We start from the raw sequence: 21,383 nt of genomic DNA, 5'->3' as shown, positions 1-21,383 counted from the left end.
GGGCCTTAGGGAAACAGTGAATGCTACATGAGCTAGCAACTGAATCCATGGGAGCTGCACTTGCTGGACTCTGAAGTAACAGAAGATTACAAGTGTTGTACATGGATTTATAATACAAATATGGAAGTGCCCGATTATTATGAATTAATTAATCAGCTTCGAAAGGAGGTAGCAGGACTTCAGCCAGCAGCCAGGAAAATTGTTACTGATGGGTGGAATCCTCTTAAGGGATCGGAAAGTTTTGGAGATTTTTTTGGGTCTATATTATCATGGTTTAGAAAAGCCAGAATGTTAATCTTAATGTTTATTGCTTCTTCTCGTTATATAGTTTCTCATAAAGATAGGCCAATGCATTTACAGAAAGGCAACACGAGATAATGCATATTGGAGACAAGAGCTATAATTGTCACTTTGTGACAAATGAGAGAGATTGTAAGAATTATGCTTTGTTTTAAATGTTATATATAGCCATGCTTAATTGATTTTTTTGGAGTTAGACTTTAACTTCTAATTGTGCTGAAATGCTCTGTTTTTGTAACTCAGACATTTCTGTGTTCGAGGCTGTAAGCTTCCTCCCATTGTTATCTAGAGCCTGAGAATATTTGCATTTTCCTGTTATTTCTGCTTAATTCTAGGTTCTCTTTCCTGAGTTAGTTTTTCTTGTTATGTATACATCTGTTTCCTTTTACGTACATACACCCTGTTTATCATTTCAGATTGTCATTACTTACGCACTACTATTTCCTATGATGTATATATGTATTGATCATTGCTCCTAAATATTCTATGTATATTTTAGTTGGTCTGGGGGGACTAATGTCACATCCCCGTTTTGAACTGTATATAAGCTATCCTGACTGGTCTCAATTTGAATTCAGACTGAAAGACCACACATGTATTGGTGTCCTATTTTCGAGTGCTCGTACATTCTTTACAGGTTGAAAGGAGGCTAAGCAGCAGAAGTGTACCTACCAAGTGGTATTAACTTTCACATCGTCGCACACCTGCGCAATTGTCAGTTAAAGTGATGCAGTGCCGTATCGCAAAAAATGGCCTGGTGTTAAGGGGGTAAATACTTCCAGGGCTGAAGTGGTTAATGAAGAACACAATGCTTCCCGTCAAAGGCTTAGCAGTGCTCAGCCCGAGTCAACTTTTTTGTCTGGCAGCAGAAGGAAAGTTGATGTACCACTGCTGGAACACAGCACTGTATACTGTATGTAGCTAATGCGATCTATCGTAATAAGCAACAAAGAGTGGCAGTATCGACTGGCCCAAAGTTGATTAAGGCAAAAAAAAATATTAAAAATTAAAAAAGGTACACAATGAATTTGTTTTAATTGCACCCTTGTGAATCACTTACGATTGATCTACATATACTATATGATTAATTTGCTTCAATTTGTTTAAAAAAAAATAGCCTTCATACCGGATCTCTCCAACCTGTTGTCCATCTGCTGCTATATCCCATATCTTCATGGTGCTATCCCAAGAGCCCGAGCAGACACGATTGTCACAGGCGGCAAGGGACCAGGCCCACCCCTAGAACATTCAAAGGCAGAAAGCTTACTTTCCTCTGTTCCGTTTAGCACAATGTTACAAAAAACAAAAAACTGTTTAAGAGCTGTGACAAAATCCATTATGCTTTTAGTGCTCCCTATAGTGTATAAAGGAGGTAGGACAGGCATCTTTACCTTGTGTGTTCCTGTTTTGGTGGTTCCCAGCATCTTGCCTTTTACTTTTTCCTCTTTTTTCCCCAGTTGTTTCAGGTCCCAAAGGATGACATTTCTGTCCCGGGATCCAGACATACACAGTGACCCTCTCTGCAGAAATGATAGCATATGATGTTAGAATGTGATGTCATTGCACAATCTAGGTGATTAAACAACTGAAAAATCAAAGAAGCCAAGTGGAAAGTTGTCGGCTGAACAGCGACAATCTTAACCACTTGCCTCCTGCCATATAGCAATATGACGTCGGCAAAGTGGTTGTGATATCCTGACCAGCGATCGTTGTTGCGGTGTGTCAGTCTGATACACCGCAACTCTGATCTAGGTGAAAAAGAGTCTCTGACAGAGACTCTTTACCACTTTATCAGCCGTGTCCAATCATGGCTGATCACAGAACAGGAAGAGCTGTTGATTGGCTCTTCCTGTTTACACTGAGCCGATCGGCTGCTCCTTTGACAGGGGGAGTCTGTGCTGATTAACAACGCAGCCCCCCAGAGGATACCCACACTGGACCACCAGGGACGCCACCACTAATCACCACCGGGTATTCCACCTATGACCTCCAGGGATGCCAATCTGTGCCCACAATGAATGCCAGTGCCCACAATGGATGCCAATCAGTGGCAAACAATGCCTGCCAGTGATGCCCATCAGTACCATCCATTAGTGTACATCAGTGCCACCTATCAGTGCCCATCTGTGCCGAATATCAGTGCCTATCATCAGTGCCACCTCATTAGTGCCCGTCAGTGCAACCCCATCAGTGAAGGAGAAAACTTATTTACAAAGTTTTGGTCTTTATTTTTTATTTGTTTATCAGAAAATAAAAATCCCAGATGTGATCAAATACCACCAAAAGAAAGCTTTATTTGTGGGAACAAAATGATAAAAATTTAGTTTGGGTATAGTGTAGCATGATTGCACAATTGTCTAATTTAAAGAGGAAGTAAACCCTGATGGGTTTACTTCCTCTTTTTTTCCCTGCAAAGGTAAAGCATAATGGACTACTATGCATCGCATAGTAGCTCATTATGTGTCACTTACCTGACACAGGAGCCAGCGAAGTCGCCGCTGATCCCTGTAGTCCGCCGCGTCCATCTTGCTGGTGGCGTCTCGCAGCTCCGACCAATGACAGCGGCGAAGCCGCGATGACGTCACTCCCGCGCATGCACACGGGAGTCGCGTCTCGCAGCTCCGACGCTGCCATTCGGCGAAGCCGCGATGACGTCACTCCCGCGCATGCGCACGGGAGTCGACAAATTAGGCAAATCCATTCTTGGACTTGCCGCATTTAGTGCGCCTGCGCGCCGCTGTCTACGGCGCATGCGCCGTAGACAGCGGTGCCCATTTTCGGGCGAATATCTCCTAAACCATATAGGTTTAGGAGATATTGCTTGGACCTACAGGTAAGCCTTAATCTAGGCTTACCTGTAGGTCAAAGTGGTTTGAAGGGGTTTACTTCCTCTTTAAAGTGCGACAGCCCTGAAAGCTGAAAATTGGTCTGGGCAGGAAGGTGTTTATAAGTGCTCTGTATTGAAGTGGTTACAAATGTTCCCTCCCCTCTCCTAACACCTATGCTGACTAGCCTGTGTAAGAAAGATGTATATACGTGCCCCGGAAGACATCAGGTGCGACGAAACGCATAGGTCAGAGCCCGCTGTTGACACCATCGCATAACTGTCCTCTGGAAACCATTATCTTATTGGCCGAAGAGTATTTTTAAGTGCAATTGCGAAATATTAAAAGTGAATGTAATACTATTTTATTAGGCCCCTTTCACACGTGTGGATCCTGGGAGGATCAGTTTTTGGACATCCACTTGCTCAGCGGGGATCACTCCGTTGATCCCCGATAAACTGGTGGATGACTAGTCCGTCTCTGCACACATTTTCATCCAATCCGACGACGGATGGGAAAAATAGGGTTTTCCTCCGTCATCAGAAATGGAGCATAGTGGAGACTGATGTCATCGGATGTTCATCTGCTGGCATCTGCTATCCCATAGGGATACATGTATGTTCGTTTTTCATCTGAAAACGGATGAAAAACAGACATACGCCCGTGTAAAAGGGGCCAAAAAGATTTATTCTACGGTTTTACACTATGTGGGGCTTTCTGCTTTTCCCTGTATGAGTTATATGGATGGATGGTTAAATAAGGATATTCTAGTCACACATTGCTGATGGGAACCAGAGTAATCCAATATTCTGTGGAGCATATAAAAGGAGACTCCTGTGAAACAACTGTGTTGATGCTTATTTTGATCTTTTAGCTAGAAGGTCATTACCATCTGGTAAGCTTGCATATTGTTCTCTGGTGGAGGCTCCTTTAGCCATCTTCGGATACCTTTATTTCCAGTATTTTTCCTTGGTGGACGTGGTCACATCTTCTTCACTTTTTTGCACAACTATATTTTGTTTTGGACTTTACATTTTCTGTGCCTATTATTTGAATTACACACTATCTTGTCAAAAGTACTGGGACACCTGCCTTTACATGCACATGAACTTTAATGGCATCCCAGGCTTAGTCCGTAGGGTTCAATATTGAGTTTGCCCACTCTTTGCAGCTATAACAACTTCAACTCTTCTGGGAAGGCTGTCCACAAGGTTTAGGAGTGTGTCTATGGGAATGTTTGACCATTCTTCCAGAAGCGCATTTGTGAGGTCAGGCACTAGGGGTGCAACGGATCGTCACTGATCCGTGACCCGAACGGGTCACCACGCTCGGATCGGCACACGCCGCGCTCCCGGCCTTAGGAAAGGCTGCGGCTTCGGCCTAGCTCCGAAGCGGCAGCCATCTTTCTACACCCAGGCAGCTTACAATGTGATCGCTCCGTCAGGAGCGATCACTTGTAAACAAACCGGTGTCATGTTCCTCCCTCCCCTCTCTGTACTGATCTGTACAGTGGAGGGGAGAGAGCGGTGTCAGCAGCACTGTGGGTTGGATCTGTAGTGCCCACAGCGCTGCTCTGTGACAGCCATCCCTCCATACCCAGCCAATACCCACCAATACTCTGCCAATACCCTGCCAATACTCTGCCATACCCTGCCAATACTCTGCCATACCCAGCCATGCTCAGCTGTACCCAGCCATGCTCAGCTGTACCCAGCAATGCTCAGCCAATATTACAGTGAGGGAGATTGTGGATATTACAGTGGGGGAGATGACGTGAATATTACAGTGGGGAGACTGTGGAAATTACAGTGGGGACTACAGTGGTGTGAAAAAGTGTTTGCCCCCTTCCTCATTTCCTGTTCCTTTGCATGTTTGTCACACTTAAGTGTTTCGGAACATCAAACCAATTTAAACAATAGTCAAGGACAACACAAGTAAACACAAAATGCAATTTGTAAATGAAGGTGTTTATTATTAAAGGTGAAAAAAAATCCAAACCATCATGGCCCTGTGTGAAAAAGTGTTTGCCCCCCTTGTTAAAACATACTATAACTGTGGTTGTCCACACCTGAGTTCAATTTCTCTAGCCACACCCAGGCCTGATTATTGCCACACCTGTTCACAATCAAGGCATCACTTAAATAGGAGCTGCTTGACACAGTAAGGTCCACCAGAAGATCCTTAAAAGCTACACATCATGCCGAGACCCAAAGAAATTCAGGAACAATTGAAAAAGAAAGTAATTGAGATCTATCAGTCTGGAAAGGGTTATAAAGCCATTTCCAAAGCTTTGGGAATCCAGCGAACCACAGTGAGAGACATTATCCACAAATGGCGAAGACATGGAACAGTGGTGAACCTTCCCAGGAGTGGCCGGCCGCCAAAAATTACCCCAAGAGCGCAGCGACGACTCATCCAAGAGGTCACAAAAAACCCCACAACAACGTCCAAGGAACTGCAGGCCTCACTTGCCTCAGTTAAGGTCAGCGTTCATGCCTCCACCATCAGGAAAAGACTGGGCAAAAATGGCCTGCATGGCAGAGTTCCAAGGAGAAAACCACTGCTGAGCAAAAAGAACATCAAAGCTCGTCTCAATTTCTCCACAACACATCTTGATGATCCCCAAGACTTTTGGGACAACATTCTGTGGACCGATGAGACAAAAGTGGAACTCTTTGGAAGGTGTGTGTCCAAGTATATCTGGCGTAGAAGGAACACTGCATTTCATAAAAAGAACATTATACCAACAGTAAAATATGGTGGTGGTAGTGTGATGGTCTGGGGCTGTTTTGCTGCTTCAGGACCTGGAAGACTTGCCGTGATAAAAGGAACTATGAATTCTGCTGTCTACCAAGAGATCCTGAAGGAGAATGTCCGAACATCTGTTCGTGTACTCAAGCTGAAACGAACTTGGGTTCTGCAGCAGGACAATGATCCTAAACACACCAGCAAGTCCACCACCGACTGGCTGAAGAAAAACAAAATGAAGACTTTGGAGTGGCCTAGCCAAAGTCCTGACCTGAATCCTATTGAGATGTTGTGGTATGACCTTAAAAAGGCCGTTCATGCTCGAAAACCCTCTAATGTAACTGAATTAGGACAATTCTGCAAAGATGAGTGGGCCAAAATTCCTCCAGGACGCTGTAAAAGCCTCATTGCACGTTATCGCAAACGCTTAGTTGCAGTTGTTGCTGCTAAGGGTGGCCCAACCAGTTATTAGGTTTAGGGGGCAATCACTTTTTCACACAGGGCCATGATGGTTTGGATTTTTTTTCACCTTTAATAATAAACACCTTCATTTACAAATTGCATTTTGTGTTTACTTGTGTTGTCCTTGACTATTGTTTAAATTGGTTTGATGTTCCGAAACACTTAAGTGTGACAAACATGCAAAGGAACAGGAAATGAGGAAGGGGGCAAACACTTTTTCACACCACTGTATATGGTGGTGGAATTTTCATAGGTTTTTGCAAATTCAATTATTATTTGCTGATCTGAAAAATTATCTGATCCGAGGAACGATCCGATCCGTGAGTTTTTTTTGATCCGTTGCACCCCTATCAGGCACTGATGTGGACCAGAAGCCCTAGCTCACAGTCTCCACTCTAATTCATCCCAAAGGGGTTGAGGTCAGCACTCTGTGCAGGCCAGTCAACTTCCTCCACCTCAAACTCGCTCATTCACATTATATTGCCAAAAGTATTGGGCCACCCCTCCAAATCATTTGGTGGAGGGGGGTTTATAGCGTGGGGTTGTTTTTCAGGGGTTGGGCTTGGACCTCTTAGTTACAGTGAAAAGCAGTCTTAACATCAGCATACCAAGACATTTTGGTAAATTTCATGCTCCCAACTTTGTAGGAACAATTTAGGGATGGCCCCTTCCTGTTGCAACATGAATATGGACCTTGATTTGTGCACTGGTGCACAAAGACATAGATGAGCGAGTTTGGGGTGGAGGAACTTGACCTGAACTTGTCCTGACCTCAACCCGATAGTACACCTTTGGGATGGATTTGAGTGGAGACTGCGAGACAGGCCTTCTCATCCAACATTAGTGCCTGACCTCACAAATGTGCTTCTGGAAGAATGGTAAATGTTCATGTGCCCAAATACTTTTGGTAATATAGTATATGTGTATTTATACATGATGAGCACTGTTTGAATTTATATTTCAATTAGTCACACACTCACTGGTTTAATCTGGGGTCACAGCAATTAGCACAGCATTTATTTCAGGCCGCTCCAGTCCAGTCACATGATCTGCCCTGTGTCAGCCAGTGGCAGCTACAGGGGAGAGGAGCACTTCGATAACGGATTAGAATGACTGGAAGCGCTGACATCACCCATAGACTCCTATGACCCATCTATTGTCGGTGCTCCCTCCTTTCCCCTGCAGTCGCCGCTGACTGACACAAGGGTGCCAGACCACGTGACTGGACTGGCCTGAAAATAGATGTTTCTTGCACAGGTTAGTCAGCAAAAGGTGTTAGGAAGGAGTATTTTTAAGATTAGTTAGCTTTAGCCTGGAATTCTATGTTAACAAAACAAGCCCACAATCAAAATAATTAGACTCCTCCACATTGAATGTTCTTCTGCCTACAATCTCTTCATTCATTAATTTATTCACCCCTTGTGAGAGGAGAGCCCTGAAATGAAAACAGAACTAGTGTTTACATTTGTGACTGCTGTGATTGGCCATCACACTTGTTACAAGGCACAAAGCCACTCAAGATTGGCTCTGTGCATTTAGCCTGTTATTTGTGCTGGTCAGCCTGATCACAGCCATTCGACAGGTCCACTTGCTACCTTTTTTGCTGTAGTGCTGTTTAGAAACGGCGCCCAAGAAAATAGGCATCCACCTCTCCACTGTTCTTTTAATATGTGGCTGTATTAAAGTGGTTAAAGCAGAACTTAGTTTTTTTTTTATTTTAAATACAAGTGAACAAGCTTTTACCACAATACAGACTATGTATGTCTCTTCTCTCATGAAAGATTCTGTGTTTTTTTCAGAATTTTCTTCTAAATCGTACACCAAGCATGCTTTAGGTGCCATGATGAGTTAACTCTATGCCCATGAGTGGAAGTTAGGTCATCACGGGCCAGCCAATCAAGGTGGCTGAAGACGCTGAACATGGAAGAAGACTGGGTAAAGGTGCTGGCGGTGATGATGGAGCAATGAAGAGGATCATGGCGACGGAACATCTGGCACACAGCTTGGGTTCCTCTATCAAGATACAGCTTCCTTCAGTCTGGACCCAGGAACCAGGTATAGCGGGATATTGCACCCAAGATCTAGACTACACTAGCTTAGGTGCAAACTGGAACTCGATATTGCAAATTCACACAGAATATATAGTACACAAGATCAGGTGAGCCTGATCACATTATCGTATACAATGCAAACTGTGAACCAGAATAAACTTAATTATAGCTAAGGAACAGACAACATAAACATTAAGCGAATTAAACAACTAGTCACTTAAACAAGTCTAGGTGCTCAGACCGTTCGGCACCAAGCCCACAAACCTGGATACACAAAGTACATTACACATTATCATAAGCATAAACACATAGCATCCCACAATGATTCAACAACAAGGTAAAGTGGACACAAAATTAATAACATCTCTAAGAGATGAGCAGACAGACAGAAACAATAGATGACTATATTTACTATGGGAATTCACACCTAGGAGGCACACAATGGGGCAAAGACACACATAACACTTTAACAGATTATAGCAGTTTGGGCGCAAAGGACCCAAAATCTGTATCCCGGGCCTAGATTCCCAAAATCTGTGCGTTTTGGGAGAAAATCCCGAAATCCGAAGCAAGAACACTCCAGGAAGTGAGTCATAACAAGTAAATGTTCTTTGCATAATGGCATAGTTTTACTTTATACAGTCAGATTTTAATTGGGGGTTTGTATCTATAAAAGACTTCTAAAATCTTTATAAAGCCATCTTAAGCCCTGTACACACGGTCGGAGATTTCCACAACCAAATCCGTCGGATTTTGACGTCGGATTTTGTCCATCGGATCTTGTCCGAAACTGTTGCATACACACGGTCAGACAAAGTTGGCGAAAAATCCGATCTTTCAGAACGTGATGACGTAATTTCGTTACGATGGGACTACATTCAGGCTAGTAGCCAATTGCTTTGATGTAGGAATTTGATCTGAGCATGCGTGGCACTTGGTCCGATCAAAATTCTCTACACATGATCGGAATATGTCTGACCCACCCAGTTGGTCGGGAAATACAGTACAGACCAAAAGTTTGGACACACCTTCTCATTCAAAGAGTTTTCTTTATTTTCATGACTATGAAAATTGTAGATTCACACTGAAGGCATCAAAACTATGAATTAACACATGTGGAATTATATACTGAACAAAAAAGTTCTTCAAAGTAGCCACCCTTTGCTTTGATTACTGCTCCGCACACTCTTGGCATTCTGTTGATGAGCTTCAAGAGGTAGTCACCCGAAATGGTTTTCACTTCACAGGTATGCCCTGTCAGGTTTAATAAGTGGGATTTCAAGCCTTATAAATGGGGTTGGGACCATCAGTTGTGTTGTGCAGGAGGTGGATACAGTACACAGCTGATAGTCCTACTGAATAGACTGTTAGAATTTGTATTATGGCAAGAAAAAAGCAGCTAAGTAAAGAAAAACGAGTGGCCATGATTACTTTAAGAAATGAAGGTCAGTCAGTCCGAACAATTGGGAAAACTTTGAAAATGTCCCCAAATGCAGTGGCAAAAACCATCAAGCACTACAAAGAAACTGGCTCACATGACGACCGCCCCAGGAAAGGAAGACCAAGAGTCACCTCTGCTGCGGACGATAAGTTCATCCGAGTCACCAGCCTCAGAAATCGCAGGTTAACAGCAGCTCAGATTAGAGAACAGGTCAATGCCACACAGAGTTCTAGCAGCAGACACATCTCTAGAACAACTGTTAAGAGGAGACTGTGTGAATCAGGCCTTCATAGTAAAATAGCTGCTAGGAAACCACTGCTGAGGACAGGCAACAAGCAGAAGAGACTTGTTTGGGCTAAAGAACACAAGGAATGGACATTAGACCAGTGGAAATCTGTGCTTTGGTCTGATGAGTACAAGTTTGAGATCTTTGGTTCCAACCACCGTGTCTTTGTGCGACGCAGAAGAGGTGAACGGATGGACTCTACATGCCTGGTTCCCACCGTGAAGCATAGAGGAGGTGTGATGGTGTTAGGGTGCTTTGCTGGTGACACTGTTGGGGATTTATTCAAAATTGAAGGCATACTGAACCAGCATGGCTACCACAGCATCTTGCAGCGGCATGCTATTCCATCCGGTTTGCGTTTAGTTGGACCATCATTTATTTTTCAAATAGGACAATGAGCCCAAACACACCTCCAGGCTGTGTAAGGGCTATTTGACCAAGAAGGAGAGTGATGGGGTGCTGCGCCAGAGGACCTGGCCTCCACAGTCACCGGACCTGAACCCAATCGAGATGGTTTGGGGTGTGCTGGACAGCAGAGTGAAGGCAAAAGGGCCAACGAGTGCTAAGCATCTCTGGGAACTCCTTCAAGACTGGAAAGCCATTTCAGGTGACTACCTCTTGAAGCTCATCAACAGAATACCAAGAGTGTGCGGAGCAGTAATCAAAGCAAAAGGTGACTACTTTGAAGAACCTAGAATATAAGACATATTTTCAGTTGTTTCACACTTTTTTGTTCAGTATATAATTGGACGTGTGTTAATTCATAGTTTTGATGCCTTCAGTGTGAATCTACAATTTTCATAGTCATGAAAATAAAGAAAACTCTTTGAATGAGAAGGTGTGTCCAAACTTTTGGTCTGTACTGTATTTCCAACATGTTGCAAAATTGGGTCCGACGGAGATTCGGACGGAATCAGTCCGATGCATACCACACACAGTCGGATTATCCGACGACACGGTCCGATAGGACACATTCCGACGGATTCTCCGACCGTGTGTACAAGGGCTTAAAATAAACACTGTAAAAAAAAAAAAAAAAAAAAAATCGCTATACATAACTTTTCTGCAGCCAATCTGTTGGAGCTCCAGCGGCAGATGCTGTGTGGAATTGACAGCCGACAATGACTGGGAAGTCTTGTTTATATTCCCATCGCACACGTTCCTGCATTAAAGGCTCCTTTGTACAGTGCCTTGAAAATGTGTTCATACTCCTTGAAATTTTCCACATTTTGTCATGTCACAAGCAAAAATGTAAATTTATTTCTATAGGGGTGCACCGAATGGAAATTTTAGCGCCGAAACCAAAAATACAGAATGTATTTTGCCGAAAATCGAAAATGACAGTTTTTAAAAAATATTTATATATAAAATTGTATTATATTTGGCTTTTTCATTAATATCATCAATTTCAGTTCATATGAATTTATTTTTGCCCATTATTGGCACCTTTAGTGCAAGAAAGGTCTAGAAAAATGCAGTCTGCAGTCTTTAACCATCTCTTGTATCATGTCCTCAGTCTCTGACCATCTCTCTTATGTCCTCAGTCTCTGACCATCTCTCTTATGTCCTCAGTCTCTGACCATCTCTCTTATGTCCTCAGTCTCTGACCATCTCTCTTATGTCCTCAGTCTCTGACCATCTCTCTTATGTCCTCAGTCTCTGACCATCTCTCTTATGTCCTCAGTCTCTGACCATCTCTCTTATGTCCTCAGTCTCTGACCATCTCTCTTATGTCCTCAGTCTCTGACCATCTCTCTTATGTCCTCAGTCTCCGACCATCTCTCTTATGTCCTCAGTCTCCGACCATCTCTCTTATGTCCTCAGTCTCCGACCATCTCTCTTATGTCCTCAGTCTCTGACCATCTCTCTTATGTCCTCAGTCTCCGACCATCTCTCTCATCATGTCCTCAGTCTCCGACCATCTCTCTCTCATCATGTCCTCAGTCTCCGACCATCTCTCTCATCATTTCCTCGGTCTTTGACCATCTCTCTCATCATTTCCTCGGTCTCCGACCATCTCTCTCATCATTTCCTCGGTCTCTGACCATCTCTCTCATCGGTCTCTGACCATCTCTCTCATCATTTCCTCAGTCTCTGACCGTCTCTCTCATCATTTCCTCGGTCTCTGACCATCTCTCTCAACATTTCCTCGGTCTTTGACCATCTCTCTCATCATTTCCTCGGTCTCCGACCATCTCTCTCATCATTTCCTCGGTCTCTGACCATCTCTCTCATCGGTCTCTGACCATCTCTCTCATCATTTCCTCAGTCTCTGACCGTCTCTCTCATCATTTCCTCGGTCTCTGACCATCTCTCTCAACATTTCCTCGGTCTCTGACCATCTCTCTCATCATTTCCTCGGTCTCTGACCATCTCTCTCATCATTTCCTCGGCCTCTGACCATCTCTCTTATCATTTCCTCGGTCTCTGACCATCTCTCTTATCATGTCCTCAGTCTCTGACCATCTCTCGTATCGTGCCCATAGTCTTTGACCATCTCTTGTATCATGTTTGCAATCTTACATAAACACACTGCTAATAGTATTAGCAAAATTTCTATTCAGTGCACCTCTAGCAGATATGATACAGGAGATGGTCAGGGACTGCAGACATGATACAAAAGATCAATGCAGCCTCACCAGTGTCCATCAAATGCAGCCTCACTAGTGCCCGTAAGACGTGGCATCACCAGTGCCAGTAAGACGCAGCATCACCAGTGCTCATTAGATGCAGCCTGCCTGTGCCCAGATCAGAGCGGCGATCTCCCACTGTATCACAGAGCTGTATTTGAACTTCCCAGCTGCAATAACAATGTCCCGCCATTGGATCAGTGTGCCGTCTATCCAAATAGGTGGAACATTGTAACTGCTGCTGCCCGGACAATTTAGCTCCATGACAGACGGAGATCGCGGCTCTGCAAGGAGAGGAGAAGAGGGGAGGACAGAGGACACCCCCACAATGGGCGGCACCTGGCCCTTTTTCGGCGCTCTATTAGCTGCATTTTTCTTCTTTCGGCAGCATGCAGAAAACAGTTCTCGGACGATAATTTTCGGTGCACTAGTCTAGACTAGTATTTTATTGGGATTTTATGTGATAGACCAAAACAAAGTGGCACATAATTGTGAAGTGGAAGGAAAATGATAAATGGCGTTCAACATTTTTTACGAATAAATATCTGAAAAGTGTGGCGTGCATTTGTATTCAGCCCCCTTTACTCTGATACCCTTAACAATGATCTAGCGGAAACAATTACCTTCTGAAGTCACCTAATTAGTAAATAGAGTCCACCTGTGTGTAATTTAATTATAAAGCCCTCAGAGGTTTGTTAGAGAATCTTAGTGAACAAACAGCATCATGAAGGTCAAGGAACACACCAGACAGGTCAGAATAAAGTTGTGGAGAAGTTTAAAGCAAAGTTAGGTTATTAAAAAAAAATATTCCAAGCTTTGAACATCTCACGGAGCACTGTTCAATCCATCAATGGAGAATGGAAAAAGTATGGCATTACTGCAAACCAGGATAACCAGGATATAGGGGATATTACTGCGCTAACGCAATTAGAGAAGAAAAATGAACAGATGCTACATAAGGATGTGGCAAAAATTCAATGCAAAAGATCAGTGAAAAATGTAGCGCTAAAAATATAAAATAAACATTGAACAATATATCAAGTATTGTTTGTAAATAATAAAAAACAATCTCAAATATAATTAATATAAAACAGAACATGTATATAATGAGTAGAAACACAGATGAGAAGGTACCAAAGGTGAAAAAAATCCTATGGTAAGATGGAGTCCACCACGAAAAGTTGTTGTTCAGAAGTGGGGTAAGCTGGCATGTAGAACATCAGGGATAGTATGTCCTCCACCCGAGATAAGGGGTATACACTCTTACTGGAAACAGTGGACTTGAATGTCAATGTCAATCAAGCAAGGATAGCCCGATCAGCAGATTTCCAAAATGATCCCTGGAATCCAAAGAGCTCCAAGAATGAATCCAGGGAATCGTGCAGGTAACGGTGAAGCTGGAACTCAGATGTTAAGCAGCCAGACTGGAAAGCAAAAAACTGGATTACAAGATCACATTGTCGAGTCATCCAAAATTTCACATTCTTCACCAGTAGAAGGGTAGGAACTAGCCGCTACCACTGTTGAGAGAAGAGATAAATGTGAACTTTTTGATGACTCAACAATGTAATCTTGTAACAAGTTTTTGGCCTTCCAGTCTGGCTGCTTAAAATCTGAGTTCCAGCCTCACGGTTACCTGCGCGATTCCTGGGATTACTTCTTGGAGCTCTTTGGATTCCCTGGATCGTTTTGGAAATCTGTTGATCGGGCTATCCTCGCTTGATTGACTCGTTGTTGCCGACATTCGAGTCCACTATTTCCGGTAAGAGTGTATACCACTTATCTCGGGTGGAGGACACACTATCCCTGATGTACTACATGCATGCTGAGGCCTTTGTACCCCACTTCTGAGCAATAACTTTTCGTGGTGGACTTCATATATGTTTACCATAGGATTGTTTCACCTTTGGGACGCTCATATGTTTCTACTCATTATATACATGTTCTGTTTTATATTCATTATATTTGAGATTGATTTTTATAACAATTTTTTTCATGATTTACACACAATACTTGATATATTGTTCAATGTTTATTGTTTTATATTTTTAGCGCTACATTTTTCACTGATCTTTAACAACTGCAAACATACCAAGACATGGCTGTCCACCTAAACTGACAGGCCGGACAAGGAGAGCATTATTCCAAAAAGCAGCTAAGAGGCCCATGGTAACTCTGGAGGAGCTGTAGAGATCCAAAGCTTAGATGGGAGAATCTGTCCACAGGACAACTATTAGTTGTGCATTCCACAAATCTGGCCTTTATGGAAGAGTGGCAAGAAGAAAGCCATTGTTCAAAAAAAGCCATAAGAAATCCCGCTTGCAGTTTTTGCGAGAAGTCATGTGGGGGACACAGCAAATATGTGGAAGAAGTTGTTCTTTTCAGAGGAGAACAAAACTGAACTTTTTGGCCTAAAAGCAAAACGTGTGTGGTGGAAAACTAACACTGCACATCACCCTAAACACACCATCCCACCATGAAACATGGTGGTGGCAGCATCATGTTGTGGGGGTGCTTTTCTTCAGCAGGGACAGGGAAACTGGTCAGAGTTGATGGGAAGATGGATGGAGCCAAATACAGGGCGAATTTAGAAGAAATCCTGTTAGAGTCTGCAAAAGACTGGGGTGGAGATTCACCATCCAGCAGGACAAAGAACCTAAACATACAGCCAGAGCTACAATGGAATGGTTTGGATCAAAGCATATTCATGTGTTAGAATGGTCCAGTCAAAGTCCACAACTAAATCCATTTGAGAATCTGTGGCAAGACTTGAAAATTGCTGTTCACAGACGCAGTAGTAACATGACAAAATGTTGAAAATTTCAAGGGGTATGAATACTTTTTCAAGGCACTGTAGTAGGTGCTGCACCGATCGCCAGCTGGACACTGGATATATCAGATAAATGCACATGTTCGCCAGCATACCATGGATCTTGAATTTCAGTTCAAAACTTTTATTGCAGAAAGATAACATCACAACAGGATAAGTGCAACGTTTCAGAATCACACAGGACCCCTTTGTCAGACATGTGACGTTAGGCTGAACTTTCTACTTTAATGTTACTTTCTAAACATTTTACTTGACTGCTTTGTTTTGAAGTAATGGGGCCAGTCAAGCAAACCCACCTCCAAGAGCAACACGGCATCCACGGGGGCAAAATGGCCTTCAGACAATGAGAAATGATCTGCCTTCTTTCCTTCATCTGACCAATTAGACACCTGCTCTTCCAATTCAATGCAAGCAGCTGGCCAATCAAAATGTTCTTCTGTGGAAAGAGTACATAAATAATTATAAGTAAAGAACTGCAGGATTGGGTGTACCCAAATCTATGTACTAGGGTGGGGGTGTCTGTGTACCAGGTCAATGTGTTCTATTATCTATGTATTAGGGTGAGGGGAGAGGTCATTCTGTCCTGATGTCTCTATATTAAGAAAGGAGAGGTCAGCGTGTCCTGATGTCTGTGTATTAGGAGGAGTGAAGGGGTCAGTGGGTCTTGATGTCTGTGTACTAGAAGGAGGGGAGAGGTCATTCTGTCCTGATGTCTGTGTATTAGGAGTGAAGGGGTCAGTGGGTCTTGATGTCTGTGTATTAGAAAGAGGGGAAAGGTCATTCTGTCCTGATGTCTGTGTATTATGCCGCGTACACACGATCAAACAATCGGGTGTTAAAGTCCGGCAAACTCAAGTCCGCCGGACAATCCCCCCGTGTGTAGCCTCCGGTGGACCTTTTTGACCCTAAAGTACGGCGGATTTAGAAAGTAGTTTTGCACTCCAATCTTCCCTCTGCATTTCGGCGGACAATCCGGCCGTGCGTATGCCAGTCCGCCGTACTTTTGAAATGAACGTATTTTTCCCGCCCGGAGAAAAGTCCGCTCATTTTGAGCACGTCTCCAGGTAGGCGGGGCCCGCAAAGGATGCGTCGATGGCCCCGCCACCTGGTATGGGCTTAAAGGGGAACCCCAACGCCGAAAGAAAAAAAAAAAAAAAAAAAAAAAAAAAAATCGGTGTGGGGGTCCCCCCCAGGTCCACATAAGACCCTTGTCCGAGCACGCTACCCGGCCGGCCAGGAAAGGAGGGGACGAGCGAGCGCCCCCCCCCCCTCCTGAGCCGTACCTGGCTGTGTGCCCTCAACATGGCGCGGCCCCCCCACCCCAAAGCACCTTGTCCCCATGTTGATGAGGACTAGGGCCTCTTCCCGACAACCCTGGCCGTTGGTTGTTGGGGTCTGCGGGCGGGGGGCTTATCGGAATCTGGGAGCCCCCTTTAATAAGGGGGCCCCCGGATACCGGCCTCCCACCCAATGTACCCCTACCCATTCACCTGTAAAATAAAGTACAAAAAAACACAACACACAAGATAAAATAGTTTATTGCACAGCTCCGGGGGTCTTCCGTCTTCGGGGGTCTTCGCGCCGGACTCCTCCGCTATCTTCTTCTAGCTCTTTTACTAGCGGAGGAGCCCGGCTTTCTTCCTCAGTCACAATTCCAGTCACACGATGTCACAGTCCCAGCATCCTCTGGGACTGTGACACCATAATGGGCAGGGACATCATCCGGTGATGTCCCTATATAAGTCGCCACGCGCCTTGTCCCCGTCATTGTGAGCGGAGGATGCGACGAGGCAACATCTGAAGAGAAGAACAGAAGGCGGCGGCGACGACAGAAGACCGGGCCACCGCCTGTAAAAAAAAGCTAGAAGAAGGCGCGGTGGCCCGGCAGAAGAACCGAAGAGGGGGACAAGACCCCTGAAGTCGGAAGAAGAGGGCGGCGGCGAGGAAGAAAGCCGGGCTCCTCCGCTAGTAAAAGAGCTAGAAGAAGATAGCGGAGGAGTCCGGCGAGAAGACCCCCGAAGACGGAAGACCCCCGGAGCTGTGCAATAAACTATTTTATCTTGTGTGTTGTGTTTTTTTGTACTTTATTTTACAGGTGAATGGGTAGGGGTACATTGTACCCCATACTCATTCACATAGGGTGGGAGGCTGGTATCCGGGGGCCCCCTTATTAAAGGGGGCTCCCGGATTCCGATAAGCCCCCCGCCCGCAGACCCCGACAACCAACGGCCAGGGTTGTCGGGAAGAGGCCCTTGTCCTCATCAACATGGGGACAAGGTGCTTTGGGGTGGGGGGGCCGCCCTTCCCCAAGGGGCCCCCCCATGTTGAGGGCACGCGGCCTGGTACGGCTCAGGAGGGGGGGGGGGGGGTCGCTCGCTCGTCCCCCCCTTTCCTGGCTGGCCGGGTAGCGTGCTCGGACAAGGGTCTGATGTGGACCTGGGGGGACCCCCACGCCGATTTTCGGCGTTGGGGTTCCCCTTTAAGTCCATACCAGGTGGCGGGGCCAGCGACGCATCCTTCGCAGGCCCCGCCTACCTGGAGACGCGCTCAAAATGAGCGGACTTTCCTCCGCGTGGGCGAGTCCGTTCATTTCAAAAGTACGGCGGATAGTCCGGCGGACTTAGTACGCCGTATTAGTCTGCTGAAAAAGTACCGTGTGTGGGCAAGTAGCCAGTTCGGTAAGTCCGCTACGTGTGTACGCGGCATTAGGAGGGGAGAGGTCATTCTGTCCTGATGTCTGTGTATTAGAAGGAGTGGAGAGGTCATTCTGTCCTGATGTCTGTGTATAAGCCCTTGTACACACAGTCGGACATTCTGCCAACCAAATTCGTTCAGCCCTTGTACACACGGTCGGACCAAGTTGTCGCAAAACTCGATCGTTCAGAACGTGATGACGTTATTTCGTTACAATGGGACTACGTTCATGCTAGTAGCCAATAGCTTTGGTGTAGGAATTTGATCTGAGCATGCGTGCCACTTTGTCCGATCAAAATTCTCTACACATGATCGGAGTATGTCCGATCGGAACAGTTTGTCAGAAAATATTTACAACAAGTTGGAAAATTGGGTCCGATGGATTTTCCGACGGAAACAGTCCGATGCATACCACACACAGTCGGATTATCCCACAAAACGGTCCGATAGGACACATTCCGTCGGAATCTCCGACCGTGTGTACAAGGGCTTAGAAGGAATGGAGAGGTCATTCTGTCCTGATTGCTGTGTATTAGAAGACGGGTAGAGGTCCGGGTGTACTGATACTGTGTATTAGGAGAAAAGGATTCATTGCTCTATAGAATTACTCACGTTTTACTACTGGATAATTAGCACCTATCCTTTTCTGAACCCGTAACCTCCATGTCATCTCATCCACCACAAAATCCTGGAAAGTGCGGCACACAAGAGGCAAAACGCCAAGGATGAACCGGGGATCGAGATAGGACAATATGTGCAGGATCAGCTCCAAGGGAAGACGTAAAAGAATTGATGACATCTCCCCATGGTCTCCGGTCACTGGAGACATCTTCAAATCCAGACCTTCATGCTTGATACTTTCCTGAGCCCCCACAGGCAGTGTGTGTGGAGGTTGCTGGACATTGTCCTGCAGGGTAAGAGTGCCAAGTACCCTGGATACATAATCTAGTGCCTGCCTTTCTGGATCTTCAGAAATTTCACCATCAGAGTCATTATCGGAGTCCACCCCCTGAGAAGTAGCCATGTTAAGTGATGGAGGACATAGAAGTTCCTGTTGCGGTTAATCACTGCTTCCACAGCTAGACCTTTATTAAGAGAAAAGTACAGAGAATATTTGGTGATCACTTTACGTCAGCATTATAGGATCTAAAGGGATACATCAATGTATTTGCTAGCAAGCTGAATCAAATGCTGGCTTTGCTTGTTATTCCTGAATGCCAATGGCAAAATATCGCCAGAATGCCCTGTCTTGGCCATCGCAAAGCCAATAACTGGTGTCATGCCCCCGCTGGACTCTCCAGAATATAAGCAGATGCCTGGGAATCTAGCAGGCACCTGCAGGGAAGTGGAGAGATGGTATCAGTGGGTGGGGGTTGTCTCTTTAATATTACCAGTCATTTTGCTCTGAGTGGCCAAAGTGACAGATTCTCTTTAAAGCTCATTTCAAACCAAAGCTTTTTTTTTTAATTTTTTTCCCCTTTTTCTTCTTTCACTTTCATCTCCGAGCCTTTATCTCCCGAGTCGCAGAGCATTTTTGACTTTGGAGGATTTTGGTTAGGCACATTATACCTTTTAGTGTTTGTAGCCTACCTTAACATATTGTATATGTTTTTTTTTTTTTCAGGACAAATATAGCTTTATTTGATAGAAGCTTTTGCTTTTAAATTTTGTAGTGTTTTTTAGAAAATAAATGGTGAAAATTTTGAAAAAAAAAAATTCTGATATATTTTCCAAGGCAACATTTATATAATTTGCCAGATTTTTTCCCCCATAAAATCAGCAAAGTCTACCAAATAAAATATGACGTAACATGTTTGATAAGGAATATGAAATATGCAATTTCCCTATTAAAGTAGAACTATAGGCAAAACTTTTTCATTTTGGATTGAGTAACTGCGGACTATAACCCCGGTCAGATTTACTTTTTTTCACCATCTGTGTGCGATTGCCAAGATTTCCCCTTACTTTCTGTCCCATAACAAAACAGAAAGTGAGAGGAAATCCCTGAACATGAAAATAAATCTTTGGGGACCCCCAGGTCACCAGAACTAGTAAGGAAGATTTCCCCTATATTACTTTTCTGGGGACAACCCAAAATTTGGGATTTTCTGTTACTTTCAATGGTAATGGTAAACAGGACAAATAGAGGGAGAATCTCTCTAATGGGGGTACAGGCAGCAATAAAAACCTGACAGGTGTTCTACTAATCCCTCTCCACCCTATCCAAAACTAAAAAAAAAAAAAAAAGCTTTGCCTTTAGTTATACTTTATGGTTGACATCACAAATATATAATAAAGCCTCTTTATGAAGGCCATATAAGGACATAAGCATAGCTTTACCTTATACCAATGGCATGTCATTGTTAACTGAACAGGCCCTTGAAGGGTCATATTGCAAAGGGAGTTGGCTTGGGGGTTGTCTATTCCCGATACACAAGTCCAAATACCACAACCCAAACTGGAATAAGTTAGTCTCACACCAGAGCTTCCAACCAAGCGTCTGATCTGATCATCTAGCCATGTTGCATGTGCAAGGGGACTCCATGGCAAAACAGCATCTTTAGTTAAGTATTTTTGTCATATTTTCTTTAAATAAATTTTACATTTATAAGTATTTGTGTGATCTCTCTTTGGACATATCAAACACAACCCCAAATACCTGATCCAGACTCCCTACGAAGTAAAAGGAGGTGCCATACAGTCACATCACTTCCAATATAGAACACAGTAAGGAAGTGCTGTGCATCAGTTTCCAAGCCGAGGAGCTTACCATATCAGCTTTTGAGCTTAGTGCTATATACCGGCTGTCACTGACAGCTGGCAGTTCAGTCCTTCAGCCCAAGTTCACAATGACAGCGAGAATTAAATTGTGTGAGTTTAGCTGAACTCGCACAATTTCATTCCCACATGTCAGTCCGACTTCGAGGCCGATTTCAGAGACACCTGTGCGGTTTGCTGCACAGATGTCTATGGAAATCGGAACCCTGAAGTCGCCAAAAGTAGTACAGCCTGTAAATCGCTGCACCCATAGGCTGTCAGTATATCTGTCTGCTCGTATAGGCTGGCAGGCTACACAATGACAGAAAGACTCAACTAACTACAAAGAGCACTCAATA

At 44.4% G+C, this 21,383-nt stretch overlaps 1 protein-coding gene across 2 annotated transcripts in view; it reads right to left on the bottom strand.

The window, feature by feature from the left end:
* Positions 1–21,383, bottom strand: part of FBXW9 (F-box and WD repeat domain containing 9) — a 93,948-nt gene that overhangs the window by 59,774 nt on the left and 12,791 nt on the right. For both annotated transcript variants that reach the window (XM_077470405.1, XM_077470404.1), the window contains exons 2-5: positions 18,880–19,352; positions 15,870–16,009; positions 1,692–1,820; positions 1,427–1,539 (exon numbers count right to left, since the gene is read on the bottom strand). In XM_077470405.1, coding sequence (XP_077326531.1) covers positions 1,427–1,539; positions 1,692–1,820; positions 15,870–16,009; positions 18,880–19,291 — 794 coding nt within the window. In that variant the 5' untranslated portion in view covers positions 19,292–19,352. The remainder of the gene's footprint in view (positions 1–1,426; positions 1,540–1,691; positions 1,821–15,869; positions 16,010–18,879; positions 19,353–21,383) is intronic.

This window comes from Lithobates pipiens, unplaced genomic scaffold, assembly GCF_037356315.1.
Source record: "Lithobates pipiens isolate NorthernLeopardFrog02 unplaced genomic scaffold, aLitPip1_a1.2 Scaffold_8, whole genome shotgun sequence".
NCBI lineage: Eukaryota > Metazoa > Chordata > Amphibia > Anura > Ranidae > Lithobates > Lithobates pipiens.
This window is presented reverse-complemented; position numbering and strand designations above follow the sequence as displayed.